General features: G+C 39.0%; 2 protein-coding genes across 3 annotated transcripts; one reads left to right on the top strand and one right to left on the bottom strand.

Annotated features, from left to right (window-relative positions):
• Window positions 1-188: 188 nt before the first annotated feature.
• Window positions 189-3,062, bottom strand: gpx3 (glutathione peroxidase 3). Its single transcript, XM_077532912.1, has 5 exons — window positions 2,894-3,062; window positions 2,407-2,557; window positions 1,809-1,926; window positions 1,441-1,540; window positions 189-665 (listed from the first exon to the last, which is right to left on the bottom strand). The coding sequence occupies exons 1-5, from the start codon at window positions 2,984-2,986 to the stop codon at window positions 447-449; spliced, it is 681 nt and encodes a 226-aa protein (XP_077389038.1). The 5' UTR covers window positions 2,987-3,062; the 3' UTR covers window positions 189-446.
• Window positions 3,063-4,029: 967 nt separating this feature from the next.
• dctn4 (dynactin 4) lies at window positions 4,030-15,252 on the top strand. 2 transcript variants are annotated; one of them, XM_077533048.1, is made up of 14 exons: window positions 4,030-4,248; window positions 4,922-4,992; window positions 5,069-5,247; window positions 5,321-5,364; window positions 5,772-5,879; window positions 6,340-6,360; window positions 6,795-6,868; window positions 8,041-8,153; window positions 8,765-8,874; window positions 8,970-9,043; window positions 9,132-9,186; window positions 9,268-9,375; window positions 14,144-14,241; window positions 14,314-15,252. In XM_077533048.1, exons 1-14 carry the CDS (start codon window positions 4,114-4,116, stop codon window positions 14,534-14,536), a joined length of 1,413 nt encoding a protein of 470 aa, XP_077389174.1. In that variant the 5' UTR covers window positions 4,030-4,113; the 3' UTR covers window positions 14,537-15,252. The 2 variants fall into 2 exon arrangements, with proteins under 2 accessions (XP_077389174.1, XP_077389175.1); XM_077533049.1 differs by lacking the exon at window positions 6,340-6,360 and having other exon boundaries at window positions 4,031-4,248.
• Window positions 15,253-15,815: the final 563 nt, after the last annotated feature.

The raw sequence follows: 15,815 nt of genomic DNA, 5'->3' as shown, positions 1-15,815 counted from the left end.
TGTTTGCAAATCATTTACATGAGCTTTTGTGTCAACAATTTTAATTCTAAGACTGAAATGGGCCATTACAAAACAAAGCTGCCTCACCACCCAGTTATTTGTGCACTGTTAATTTCAAGATGGAACCACGACATCATTGCCACATCCCTGACATGATCTGCATTCCTGCAAAAGATAACAAACAAGTGTGCAGTTGTCATCAGTTTATTAGAAGTGAGGCTGTAAATGCCAGCAGGTCCCAGTTTGAGAAGATAACATGATGCTGTGAGATAGCAAGACAGCTCGAATGCACTGAAAAGCTGACCTTGTAACTCAGATTCCAAAGAGGCTCCGCAGACTTTCTGTTTTCAAACCTCTTCTTCATTGAACATGCTACCTTCCTAAGTTAGTGAAACTGCTAGATTTACATCAACTTTACTACTACATCTGGAAACTAATGGGCCAATCTAGTTGAAAAGCTCTGTGTAACGCTGGAGTAGATATTTGCGTATATCAGCTCGCACTTGGGAAACGTTGATAGATGAGTGCCACCTCATCACGGCTTTTCCATCCGGGCCCACTAAGAACTTTTCAAAGTTCCATTTGATGTCACTGATTTTCAACGGGTCCCAGAATAGTCTGTTGGTGGGGTTACCAAAGTTGTCTCCGACTGGAGTACAGGAACTCTGTTGAAGGACCAAAGTCTTACAGGTAGGTGAGGAATGAAAGCAACGAGTGTACAGTATGCCATAAAATCTGGAAACTTGATTCATCATGTTATTGGTATTTTTTATATTTAAAATTAACATGCTATTTTGCCCTGAATCTAAAACAAATTTGTACAAAATTTGTCCAGCCTCCTCATCGCCAATTTCTTGTAAACATGACTTTTCTCATCAGCCACACAATGTGCCTATGTTATGCTGCATTCGAGGATGGTCGGAAGTCGGATATATCCCGAGTTGGTTTTTCCCAGTTCCAACCTGAAAGCGGTCGAGGCGAACGTAAACAACCAAAATGGCGGATATTGATAAATTGTTTTTCATTTTGGTCCTCGAAAATCATTTTGATCTCTAGAAAACGTACCCTTTTTGCAATTTTGCTTCATTTGGAATTTTAATCTTATTCAGAGTGACGTCACATTGTAATCCGCCGGTGAAGTCGGGGTCCTTTTTTTCTTCAGACTTCGCAAGTGGAATTTCCGAGTTCAAGGGGGCGTTCCCGTACACACTTCCTGGCTTGAACTCGAAAAGTCCGACTTCCGAACATCCTCGAATGCAGTATTGCACTCTGAATGGCAAAACACAATTTACTCGACTATAAAACTAGATAGCTTTCTTCATTCTTCACTATGCAATACCAGTATACATATTGTATTGTTTAGTGTTATGTGAGATTTTTTCCCCAATAAAATATGTATTGGCTGAGAAATGGATTTTGACTCCATTTTGAGGAACCTACCTTGAGGAAGGTATAAACCCCTTGCTCATCTTTCCCGTTCACATCCCCTTTCTCAAACAGCAAGAAGTTTGGAACAAAGTCGTTGCCGGGCCTGACGTGCCTGGAATTCAGACAGGGAAGTTTATCAGAGGTTAGCCTTTCAACACTTGGTGAGCGGCACCTTGGAAACCAGCCCGAATTCCCTTCTAGCTATGCAGTCCAGTACAGAAGCTGCGTCCTGCCTATAAGAGGGAATACGAAATGGAAATTCTCCAGCCAAAGGGCACTAAAAGACTGACTGATTATCAGCAAGTGGATGCAGTCTCTTGGTCAAATTCTCCCTTACTTAAATATTTCAGAACAAAAAGAACCATTCTACAATGTCTTACTTTAAAGCTGGCAAGATTTCACTGTTACGTCCCGGTTCCTGTTTCCCAAACTGATTGCAAGGGAAGCCAAGAATAGTGAGTCCGTCAACAGCCATCTCCTCCTGAAGTGCATTCAGCTCTGCAGAAGACAAGAGCTACATTGTACACACTGAAACTTTTGTTCAAGGAGAGCCAAGGAGGTTGATAACTTATCATGTCTAAATGAATACTTAATAAAGTTTTCCAAAATTTCAACATGCTCTGTTAATCTTATTTTTGTTTTCAGTTCCAACAAAAAGAGTTCAGGAAGTTCCCATCATTTTGACCCGAAGCTAACTAACTAATAGCTAACTTTCTCTTTAAAATCGGCCAATGCCAAACGATAAGATCGATTCTATGTAAGCGTGGAACTTCCAATGTGGAGTAAACATTTGAGTGATGAGTACGTTCGAACATATTTAAACACATTCAAATGTATACATATTTAAATACCATTCAAAATTGTTTACTCCACAACAGTTCCACGCTTTCACACGATGCTAATGCTTCAAAATGATAAGTATCGGCGCTGATAATCAGTCTATCCGTACTATATGTCATTTGCGGTGTGATCACTTACCCACGTACTGAAAGGTGTAACCTCAGTACGTGGCCACGTTGACGATGAGGACAGTCCTTCCTGCGAAGTGGCTGAAGTTAACAGTGCCACTTCCATTCAAGGGCTTGGCCTGGTATTTGTAGATGGTACCATCTGCGGGTGGGTTGCACCACTGCAAGAAGACGCATTTTTTTCCTGATTGATGGACATGAGGAAATCACAATCCTACATTGCAGAAAAACGTAGATGCTTTTAAAGACTACAGTGATACAATTGAATCTGTTGCGCTTTTGCCATTTTCAGCGCACATGTGCACTCCTGACCTTAATAATACACTTTATACAATGTAACTACATAATAATGAATTTTAGGATAAGTCATTGGTTAAAAACAGCACCTGACACTTCTGATTATCATGACGCACGCCCTTTAATTAGTACTGGGAATTTTCCCAATGAAGTCGGTGTTGTTGGGGTTCTTACTCATACAACATTGAGGCAGTGGTTACCTGAGTGAGAGGGGTTCTTTCGGCGTTACAAGGCCGCAACGGTCCAAACAACAGCAGCGCGAGCACCAACGGAGACAAAAGCTTCCACATCATGTCCACCTGCACTCTGGGGAAATGTCCGCTGCGGTTATGAAGGCGAGAAAAGATGAGATGGGATGAGGACGCCCTCTAATGACGTCATTGGCCATAAGGCGGAGCAAATTAGTATACAAAAAAAAAAGTTTGATTAATAGCTATAATTATTAATTAACATATCCCAAGTTCGTTTTTATTTAAATTTCCTTCTCAATGCTGCACAGATCAACAAAGTATCTTACCAAAATGGTATATTCGGCTTTTAGGATGTTCAGCTGTTCAACTGTGGAATATTTTTGTACTGAACAACTTGCTATTCTCTAAACAGCAGCACAGCAAAATTCGCAACAGGTCTTTTTTCCCTTCCAATTTTAATTGAACCAGAAATGTATTGGTCGATTCATGGATTAAACATGAACATATGTATTTTAATTCAAATGTATAAGTGTGAATAGTGGCGCTGTGATAAGTTGACAACTTAATAAAGTATCGGTTCTTTCTTTCTTTCTTTCTTTCTTTCTTTCTTTCTTTCTTTCTTTCTTTCTTTCTTTCTTCCCTGCCTGTCTGTCATGTACAAAAACAACATTTATTTGCACTTCAAGGGTGTGTTAATCAGCCTGAAGGCAGTCATGGAACTAGACTTTGTGATCTTGTGAAATTCAGCCCGTAGATAAAAATTAATACATAAAGAAAATACCGGATGAAAACAAGTAAATAATTCAATGCTTTTACTTGGGTAAACATAAAAGTACAGACTTTGAAATGCATATATGTGAATAAATAATTCAAAAACAGTTCATTATTAGCAAAGCAATACCCGTAGCTAGATAGATAGCGCCCTCTATTGGCAGCTTGCTATTTCAACGGTCTAATACTACTGTGGTACTTATACAATTTATGGTAAATTGTGAAGTATAAAATTATTGACAGTGTCACTGTATATTAATACAGTGAAATATAATACATTCATTTTGTACCCGCTACGAAACTGTTGACAATCAGAGAGCAGTGCACTTATTTATTTTGTTCCAACTGTCACCGCAAGAGGTCAACATTGAGCTCGTGAGACTCGCCCAGAACAGCCCACCAGACGAGACAAGTAAAGTAGCTGAGCAGTACACAGTCGGCGTGGAAGTCCACCAGAGATGGCGTCGCTTCTCCAACCAGATCGAGTCGTCTATCTTGTTCGTGGAGAGAAAAAGATCCGGGCTCCTCTATCGCAGTTGTATTTCTGTCGGTATTGCAGTGAGCTACGATCCTTAGAATGTGTGTCTCACGAGGTACGTTATCAGTTTTTTTCTTCCACTGGTTTTCACACGCTAGCTTGAACCTTTTTTTCTTTTCTTTTCCCCGTCAGCGACTTAGATCTGACTGATAGGCGGGGTCAGGAGAGCTTTCTCGTGCGTGGATTGGCTACGCATCCTGCCAGTCACGAATTGTCAAGCAATCACTTAATTTCATTGGCTGTTTGTGTGCTTTAACTTCCGTTTATGTACCCAGCGCTTCGATAGGCGTTCAAGCTAACTAGCTTAGCACTGGTTAAGTGTTAATCGTTGATGCGTACATTCATTCATGTGGGGAAAAAACAAGTTGCAGTAAACGACAATTATTTCATCCTACAGCTAGGTGCTATATCAATTGTGAACGAAGCTTGTTCATTTGGGCACTTATTACGAACACCACACCCAGAAAGGCCAAGTTCAGCTTCGTAAACTCAACATTATCTTCCTCATTTACATTTGCTTTCACCGCCTTGATATCTTAGCGATTTTTATGATGACATTTAAACCATATATTATGTATATGTGGTCTAATGTTAACAACGTTGTGTAACAACTTGGAACAACAATGTCTTTCACTACTATTAGTAATGTCCACACCAAGTGTTGTATCTCCAAGGTTGTCGACATACTGTACAAATAAATGGGTTCTCATTTCCAACACCCTGATCAGGTGGACTCTCATTATTGCCCAAGCTGCTTAGAAAACATGCCATCTGCAGAAGCAAAGCTGAAAAAGAACAGGTGAGATTAAGATGAAATTCACTTCTAGCCTTTGTGTAATACTTCATTGATTTACTGTACATTATTGTTGTTGCAGGTGTGCCAACTGTTTTGACTGCCCATGTTGCATGCACACCCTGTCAACCCGGGCCACCAACATACCAGCACCTCTGCCTGATGACCCCACCAAGACTGCTATGAAAAAGGCATACTACCTGGCCTGCGGATTCTGCCGCTGGACCTCCAGGGATGTAGGAATGGCTGACAAGTCAGTGGGTGGGTGCCGATATGTGATGTATGATACATATTTAAAGCTGATCTCTTTTCATTGAGTTTTTATTCATTGCAGCCAGCGGTGGGTGGCAGGAGCCTGAGAACTGTCATAACCAGCGGGTACACCCTCTTCCCTCTTTGCAGTCATTTCCATTGCCTTGGGTTGCTCACATGTTTTGGTGGACTGAATAGATGTCCCTGACACAATCCTTGGAACAATCAGCTGCTCTGTGGTTGAGCACAGTCTACTCTGAGATGCTGACCGACCTCTGATTTGTTCAAACGTTTAAGCCATTTTCCCCAAGGGACAGAATTGTAAAAATAATAATACACAATAAACCTATTCAAGCTGATGAAATGTGACCACACTGTCGCTCCTACAAACACTAACCACTCTTGATAATTGACATTTAATTCACGTATTTATAATGGCACATTAAATTACTATGTAGCCTTAGCATCCAGTTACATGTCATGTTCCTACTGGGGGAAAAAAACGCCCTGATGTGAATTTGTCTTTGCCTTAGATCAACAAGCTGATTGAGTATTACCAGCTGCTGGCTCACAGAGAGAAGCAGGAGCGAGACAGGAAGAAGCTGGCCAGGAGACGACAGGGCATGCCTCTGGCTTTCTCGGTACTCTCTTCCCATTTTCACAAACATCAAGTCATTTGTATCTTTAACTTTTGGATATGGCACATGCATTCAATATTTAGTTTAGCCTTTCAAGATAGGCAAAAATTAAAGGGAAGTCCATCCTAAAATATGAAATTATATGTTTTATGCAGCCTCAGTAGTCTAAGAATGGTATGCTGATTAATAAGGTTTGTGGAATATGAGTGAAGCAGCAAAATCCACCTGTTTTTAGCCATCTCACGGGGCGACCATTTTGCCACTTATTGGTGACTGAAAATGACATCATAGTTGCCTCTATGTTTAAATTGTGTTGTCCTACATGCCTTATTTCCAATTACGAAGCTGCGTTGTATTGCTGTTGCACGTCAACTAACATTTTGCTCAATCTCCACATGCATCTTTATTCTCTCCCCTTTCCTTTGCTAATACACCCTGGTATTTTCTTTTTGACCCCTACCAGCAACACACTATTCATGTGGTGGTGAGTTGTATTTGCCTATTTGCAGTTTAGTAGTCTTGAGCTCTATTTTTTTTTTTTTTTTTTCGTGTCTGACCTCACAGATCACATGAATGTCCCCTGTGGTGAAATGATGGCCACACAGTGGAGCCTTTTTGTGTGGGTTAGCAGGGGAGAAGAGATACTTTAGTTTATGAAAGTATATTCTTGTACATTTACTTTAAAAAAAAAATCAATTTTAATTCTCTCCTGTTTATCCTTGGCAGAAAGGTTTTTGTCTTTCACCATATAAATCTGACGTTTTCCTTTAACTTGCTTGACAATTGTTCCCTGTGTTGTCCATTTTATGCCTTCCGTTAAAAGTAGTCCATAGAAGAAAACAAAAAGTAGCTGTAGACTGAAACGTACATGTGTTGAAAAGAGCAAATGTATGATCCTGTTCTTCTTCGGTCATGTAGGAAAAGTACGGCCTTGGAACGCGACTGCAGCGGCAGAGGTCCGGAGCGCCCATTTCCACTCTGGCGGGTCTTTCGTGAGTTGCCGTTTTCTTCATCCACTGAACTAACTGTCGTGACTTGAAAGGGCCACTCTGATTTGCATGTTGACAGCGGCCTGTCGCCCTCCATTACATCACGTCGCCCATGTTTACCAAATGACAGTTGTGAGGTGCTGTAGCCCATCTGGTGTATGATAATGAAGAAGAGGCCGCCAATAAAACGAAATTTTGACAGGGTGTGATGTCCTTTCAAAAAAAAAATCCCAACTCGTTAGTCGATAATTGTAAAGCAGATGAAGAATAATGAGTTGTAGGATGCGCTTCCTTTTCAAACTACACGTGCTACATAAGTTAATGTTGCTTAAAGGGTGACGTCAACATTAAACATTTCTTGACAATAATGTTATATGTCGCCACACTAGTCTAAACATGACATTCTGATTAATATTACACTTGTGGAATATGAGTTAAGTAGCAAAATCCAGTCATTTTTATCCATCTCAGGTGGCGGCCATTTTGCCACTTGCCGTCGACTGAAGATGACATCACAGTTGCTCAGACAAGGACCAATCATACTTCACTTGTTTCCTGAAGCTGAGCTGTGATTGGTTGTTACCTGAGCGACTGTGATGTCATTTTCACTCGACAGCAAGTGACAAAAATGGCCGCCTTCTGATAATGATAATGATTAAAAACTGCTGGATTTTGCTGCTTACATACTTGTATAACACAATTTACATAGAATACATCATTGTCAAAAATGTATTGGGGGGTTGACTTCCCCTTTAAATATACAAGTTCTGTTCACTTTAGACAATAGAAATGGAATGGAAATCAAATGTATTGTCATTGCACGTGTCACAAGTACAGAGCAAAAAAAAAATAAAAATCATTTAACAGTTTCAACCCGTCTGGGGGGGAGACACCAATAGAGGGAGACAGAACGGGAGGGCACAGTGTAGGATATGGAAAAAAAAAAAGTCAGCATAAAGTCGCATAATAATAAAAGACACAACAAGAAAAACTCAATACTTTCGAACAAGATAAATGTGGTAAAAGGAAAGTCATTATTAAGAAATAATACCACTATATGGCCAAAGCTAACTAGCCCATTAGAGCTACTCATGACCCTAATGAGGACAAGCAGTATAGAAAAGGGCTGGATGGATGATAATATTGACAGCTGGACATGTTCTATTGCTTTCCAGCCTGAAAGAGGGGGAGGACCAACGCGAAATCACCATCGAGCCCGCCCAGGCTCTTGATGAGGTGGAGCCTCTGCCTGAAGATTGCTACACAAGGCCCATCTGCTTGCCAGAGGGTAAAGCTTTCCACCCCATAATGTTTGTACACTTCTCTGATTGCTTTGTTGCACTAATTGGAACCAATTGTTTTGACAAAACAAAAACATCCTCTTCTACTTCCTGCTAAGATTGTTAAGGTTTGCTTTCAAGAAAGTGTGGAGGCAGTCCTTGTAAATCATGGTTAGTTGCAAAAACTTAAGAAAGGTCACCCATATTCCTGTTCATTTAATTACATTAGTTTCATTAATTATGCTAGTGTCCAAATCATATTTATAATATGATGATGATACAAATTTGGTACATTATAGTGTATCGTAACAGTCTTTCCCAACCTTAAGCTAAGGCACACATTTTACATAAGAAGTCTTCTGGGGGAAAAAAAAAAAAAAAAAAAATCACAAAAGGTATGAATGCTAAAATAATTATTTCCTGTCGGTATCTGTATTCTTCTCCAGCAAACAATACCTTGAAATAAGCCTAGTGTTTGCCTGATACCGTACCTGGTAACAGTACTTTCTTATCACCAGTACTATAAACACAAAAAAAAACCAATTATGGAGGCCGGAAGTGTATATATATCTCATACAGGTTGCAATAATTCATCACTGGAGTTGTTTCCTCTTGGTAGTGACCCGCCTGCGCCAGCGCCTCCTGCAGCCGGATTTCCAGCCCGCAGGAGCCTCGCAGCTGCACCCGCGGCACAAACACCTCCTAATGAAGCGCTCGCTGCGCTGCAGGGTCAGTCAGCGACACGCTAATACAATCATTCATTCACACGACATGTTTACATTTGACTTTCATGCTAAAGTTTGTTTGTTTGTTCTTCCCCGCAGAAATGCGAGCACAACCTGAGCAAGCCCGAATTCAATCCGACTTCAATCAAGTTTAAAATTCAACTGGTGGCTGTGTGAGTCTCTTTCTTCTTTCTTTCTTAAAATAAAACATTTGTTCTTTGATAATGAGCTATAAATACAGTTGTGCCTTTCCTCCTGTAGGAGTTACATCCCCGAAGTGAGAATTATGTCCATTCCAAATCTGCGCTATATGAAGGTCGGTCCGGCACAAAATGTCCCTCCCAAACGCAAACGTTAACGAACTCTCCAGCTGAACGTTTTGCTTTCTCACCTGTAGGAGAGCCAAGTGCTGCTGACTCTGACCAACCCCGTGGAGAACGTCACCCACGTCACGTTGGTTTCTTGCAATGAGGAAGATCCTGATGACATCAACAGCACCGCGCAGGTAGTGTGGCAGCCCCGCCCACTCGGGACCTTGAAATAAGATTGAACTCTTTTACTGCCACACGTTATCCAAAAAAAAAACCAACAACACAGTACCAGCTCATTTTTGAAGGCAAACAGAATATTTTGTGCTTTTACTACATTTACAATGTGGGTACCAAATGAAAGATTGCATTCCATTCTTTCATTAGAAACAAAAAGTATATTTCCACGTTATTCCGTTCTTTAGTTATCACCATTTAAAAATAGGTCATTTGAGTGACAGTCAGGGTTATTATAGTTTTTGAATTTTCATTTGTTTTTATTCGTTTTGAGGTTGTTGTTTTTTTATTTTTTTTTTAAATGTAGTTAGTTTTAATTAATTTTCAGGGTGGCTCTGTTAGTTTTTATTAGTGTTAGTTATTTAATAAATGCTTAGTTTTAGTTAGTTTCAGTATTAGTTTTAGTTTAAAAAATGTGTATGACTTAACGTCCTTATTCCGGTTAATATCATAATAAATCTACTTAAAATTAAATTTAAAATGATCCCTAAATACTCATGCATTAAATTAATTACCAAAGACTAAAATGAAGGACATTTTTGCTATAATTCTAGTTAGTTTTGTAAACATAAAATGAAGTTTCAGTTGGTTTTCGTTTTTTAAAAAGCATTTCCGTATTTTATTTTGTTAATTAAATTGTTTTTTGAATTTTAGTTTGACTTTTTTTTTGTTAGTTTTAGGCAACTAAAATAACTTTGGTGACAATAAAGTAAAAATAGAAAAATAAGGAGAAAACAAGCTTTTTTTATTGACCTGACCATTGATTAAAAACAAAAAAAACAAAACGTAGATGACGTCATTTAACATTTATGGTGGCATACCTCGTGATTTTACTAATCGTTATTAAATCTTTTTGGCGGTCAAAGAGTTAAATAGCTACAGTTTATTTTGATGTTATGATTTCCTGCACATATGGCAAAAGGGCTCCCTCTTATTGTAGTGCAGCACATGATTTAGGGTCAAGCTTTAATTAAGACAAGAACAACACAAAAATACAACAGCCACATGCATGTTTCTGTTAAGTTGCCTCATTTATCCTGCGGCACAAGTGAATTACTCACGCTAACATCAGCAGTCAGCAGCACTTTTGGAAAATGCCGCAGTGGAAGCGATACTTTTACCAAGTGAGCAAATGCAAGGAAGAAAAATAGTGATTTGGCTTTTATTGACGCTTTGGGATCGTAGTTGCCAGGCTAGTTCAAACGTTTGTCGGTCTTGGAAATTGTATTCAGGGATTTCCCATCTCAACTGTGTGCTTTGTTTAAAATACATGAGTGTTGTTTTCAGGTAACGGCATTGAAATTAAATATAACCGCAATTCCTGGTCCCTCTGTGGCATTGATGCACAAAATATACACTTACCTTTTGATAATAGTGGCACATTGGCGAGGAAAATGGCAGATATTTGTCCTCCAGGGCAGTAGAGGAGACATTTAGCGCCCATGGTGGAAAATAGTGACCACTTTTTAACTGTCCAGAAAGAAAAACACAAGACGATGTGAGTGCAAATTGGGGCTGAAGAATTGATCAATTGCAAGTCGACCTTGCAATGTTATAGAATGCAATTTTCAAATTTCTTGTTGGCTTATTTCATTTTTATATTGTTTTGATTAGTTCAGTGCTTAAGTGCAGTCCCCATTTTCTTATCATTGTTTTATGAAACATAAAAAGTTGACGTGATAAAGCCACAGATTTTTTTTGTGTGTTATTGTTGTAGTGTGGTTTATGATTTAATAATTTACGTTAATGCCAAACTTGTTTGGTAGAATTTTGTGAAGTTGCTGTCGTGATTGATTTAAAGACTGCAACTCAGGGTTTATTAAGTTAAACTACTACTTGAAGTAGATAAATAAATAATAACATTTATGTTTAATTAGGGCTGTGCAATTAATCAAAATTCAGTTACAATTTCAATTCATTTATTACTCGCCAAAATTACAAAATTGGCATAATAGTAAACAAAAATAAAAGATTATTAATACTAATTTTGAGTTGTTTAAATGTATATATTTACACTTTTTAAAATAACTAATTTAATAAAAAATTTGTTCAGTCCAAAAGAAACTTGCTTAATTGTAGTGTTTCAACAAAATTTATTTGTCTTAATATATTTTTACATTTAAACATTTTTTTGTTTTGCGCCAAAAAACAAATGATAAACCTAATTGTGATTGCAATTACTGTATTACCAAATTAATCATGATTAATATTTATTCATAATAGACAGGCCTATGTATAGTAAATCTGATATACTTTTCTGCAACACTGATTAATTTATTGCTTGTGTTTGTTTAAAAAAAAATAAACATGAAAAGAGGACTTTGGGGAAAAAATAAAGAAATCACATATTAAACCGCAATACTGAAGAAAAAAAAATGTAATTGGATAACTTTTCTTGTTCAGCACCATTAAAAAGTTTGATTCAAGGCTTGCCAAAAAAAAAAAAAAGTACAACAAAACAGTAAAGTGAGTTTTTAACTCTGTAATGGAGGGGAAAAAAAAAAAGTTTTATTTTTAACCGAAGAAATTGAAAGACTCGAATATAAACAATCTGACATGATTTTTCTCCCCAGTTATGCTGATTAGAATCTGTCAAGGGGAAATTCCAGTTCGTCTGCTATAAACAGAAGCAGATCACACACATGCAGGCATGCAAGGAGGAGTTGTCAGAGTGAAGAGGAGCACAAACAGTGCTCAACTATTTCTTCTGTTCAGGACACTTGGAAATTGTTGGACAGCCATTTTGTATTCAACGTATTTGAAAAAGAAAACACGTTTCTACCATTGTTTGAATTTGAGCAAAGTGGCCAGCGCCGTCAGCCATATTACCTCGGCCATCTGGATTTGGCAGTATTCACCTCACAGGGGAGTCGGATCCAGTTTGAGCTCCATTTGTCAGCTGTCACACGCACGACGACCAGCGTTGTGATTCCATCCGGGGACGCTCCGCTGAGCCGCACGTTGCCAGGGGCCGCTCCGAGGGCCCGCCGCGACAGCCCGTTTGCCTTGGCCTCTTTTTAATGATGAAGTCACGGGGCTGTGACTAGATAAGTCAGAGCTCCTGGCCAAAACAAGAGCTTGACCCATTTCTCGACGCATTGCGGCCAAAGCGAGTGTGCAGTTGTCTTTCTGCTTCATTTGATATTCAAACACCTGGAGGGCCTCGTGCTCCGTTGCGTACGTTGACCAGCTCTTCCAAAAATAAAGGGTGAGGAGGGGTGGGTGGGGGACTTGGCTCACCTCTAGGTGTGACATGATGTTGCTGACCCGTGCAGTCTTGTAGTTTGCTCATGACTCAATGGGGGAAAATGTTCATTTTGCGCATTTATGCTGGGAGGCGAAACAGCAACATCAGTCATCGAGTCAGGAACTCTCAGATTGCAGTTTGCAGTTATTCATTGTGGGCAGTATGGTGGGATAAAAGTGAACACATCTGCCTCACATTTCTGAAGTTCGAATCTCAGCTTTGGCCTTCCTGGGTGGGGTTTGCTCCAGGTACGTCAGCCTCCACCTACCAAGGAGATTGGAGAAAAACAAAAAACATTTTTGTTAACCAAGGAAAATAAAAATGAAACCACTTTTTAAAAACACAAATGAACTGAAACAAATTTTAAATCTTGCACTCCACATTTACTACATTTATTCAAAAATAAATAAATGAATAAAACTAAACTAAAACTAAGATTTTAAAAATAAACAGCAAACCTGTCTCTAAAAATAATTTAATTAAAAAAATTAATTAAATTTAAATAAATTTAAAACTAACTTAATTTAAAAAAAAAAAAAAAAGTCCTAATGAAATAAAAACTAGCTCTTTAATGAAAACTCCCAAACTTTTAGAACAGGGCCTCTTACATTCTAAAAACATACGTTGAAGTTCATTAAAGAGTCTAAATCAGTGAGCCAAGGCACATATCTCATGGTAGGTCTGGCTGTACAATTAATCCAAATTCAATTACAATTTCAATTATTACACTCCACAATTACAAAATAATAATCCTAAAAAAAAAAAACTAAATAAATTATTTTATTATTTTATTAGCTGTCACACAAGTATAAAAGGAAGGTTAACAATTAATTTAATATAAGCATAAAATGCCTTTTGATCGCAAATGACGGGCAGATGAAATCAAACGTACAACATCAAAGTCCCTTATTTACAAAATGGCTGTTGGATAGACTTCCTGCCAGTGGCATGATACCAAAAATACTCACTAATGCAGGATGAAAGTACTTGGACGCTGGTGGAGTATTTTATGCTTCGAAAGTCAATTTCACAGTAACTTCTGGAAGATATTTTTCTTACCTCTGTCATGTCGTTTCAAATTTAAGTGTTAGCAAAAATTCAAATGAAAGATGCAGAATTAATCACGTGGCTGAAAATAGGTCGATGGCGGTTATTTTTGCTCTTTTGTCGAAAGCAACAAAACAGTTTGGCAGTCGTGAGCTGAATACGCACATCCCAGGTCTGCTGTTTCTGCTCCCAAAGCTTCCTTGTAATGAATCATGAGGGCGATGCAAAGTTAGAGGATTTTCAGCAATATTATGCGTACGATCCAGATCCATTTTCCATTTCATCCCTAACACCGTGACCTCCCTAAATCTAATTTCCTTTGCTTTGAAGCAGTTGTAAAATGGAATCAGGGGGGAGAGGATAAAGACGAGGCTCCCGGGTGACCTCGCGCAAAGAGGCGAGGATTGAACGTTTGGCTGCTGTTTGTCTTGAAGGTCATCGTGCCCCGCAAGGAGCTGGTGTTGGCAGGGAAGGATGCCGCCGCTGAGTATGATGAATTGGCTGAACCTCAGGACTTCCAGGATGACCCCGAGTAAGTTTCTCACACTCGAGAGAGAATTCCAACTGCGGCCCAACTCTTCACCTCGTCTGCTCTCCTCCCCAGCGTCGTCGCCTTCAGGAAATCCAACAAGATTGGTTTCTTCATCAAAGTGATCCCCCGCAAAGAGGAGGACGCCGATGTCGCCGTTTCGTTTAAGATCAGGCACGACTTCCGCAACCTCACCGCTCCCGTCAGGCCCAGCGAGGAGGGCGCCACGGATGCCGCCGCCGAGACCATTTGGCTGACGCACCACGTCGAGCTGAGGCTGGGGCCGATCGTCCCGTGAATGCACACAAACGTACCGATTGAAACTATTTCTTATTCGGATTAATCATATGAACAAACATCCAACATGAGCAAAATGTTGAGGGTTGCAAATTGGCGGGCAATTTTTGGTCACGTTTATTTTGATGTTTTGGTCTGTTGCATTATCAGCTTACATTACTAGAGGAGTACAAACCGACAAGCGCATCATATTCAACTTGACTTCACAAGTACTGTACTATAAAATATCGATATAATAGGAGACTGTAAAGTTATTTTCCCCACCTCCCTCCCCTTCAAGTATATATTTTGTATCTTGTTCAAGTCAACCATTTGTCCTGAAGCGATTATGATGAAATGCATAAAACAGCAGCAAGGAATTTACTTGCAAGTTGGCCCCATAAAAATGAGCAGAAGAGATTGAATCAGAACAATCCATAACACCGCTCACACTATAGCTTCCTCAGACGATAGCGACGCACTAACCCGCATGGATCATCTATAATAAATATTACAACTGTCATTGCACACACGCTGCTGTACTCTGCTTTGTTCTTGGGCAAATAGAGAACTGTTTACACTACAACAAGCTCTGTACTTGACAGTACGACTTGTTTTTTCATTTGCCGTCTTAGTGTTGTAAGCTGCTATCACTTCCAATTTGTAGCCTTGGTAAAATGAAGAGTAAAAATAAGTAAGTAATCTTCTGTGTTGCCTAATAAAATATCCTGCAACAAACTGCTAGTTTTGTGTATTGAATCATGAATTGAGTTGGAATTCGTAAAGTTAAAAAAAGAAGAAGAAAAAAAAAGCAACACTATAATGTGTATAAATTGAACTGTTTAGGGCAGAAATCCTGTCACTGTTGGGAGAAGAAACACATGATGCCACATATACGTTTACTGTATTTCTTATTTATATTTCAAGTTACATAGTTTCCAGGGTTGTATCAGCATTTATTTTAAAATCACACATAAGTTATTGTTATCCAATGTCTATTAGCCAAACTGCACATATGCACAAGACTTTTCACATTTTAAAAAGATTGCCTATACTGGGGTATGGACAGTAAACTTTAACTTTAAAAATCTAAAATACGATAAGACCCTACATATGCTGAGGAATTGTAGTACCAGGATTGACCTGTGAGAGGCAGCATGGTGCCACAAACCCATCCACAATGCTGAAAAACATGAAGTAGAAGAAGCATTAATCCGAGCCCTAATTTCTTCACGTTGGAAAATGAAGTCAAACCACTGACCTAGTCAATATATAAAAACTATTGGACACTCTAAAAATAA

Source organism: Festucalex cinctus, chromosome 9 (genome assembly GCF_051991245.1).
Source record: "Festucalex cinctus isolate MCC-2025b chromosome 9, RoL_Fcin_1.0, whole genome shotgun sequence".
Taxonomy (NCBI): domain Eukaryota; kingdom Metazoa; phylum Chordata; class Actinopteri; order Syngnathiformes; family Syngnathidae; genus Festucalex; species Festucalex cinctus.
Note: the sequence above shows the minus strand (reverse complement) of the source record. Positions and strands in the feature narration are given on the sequence as shown.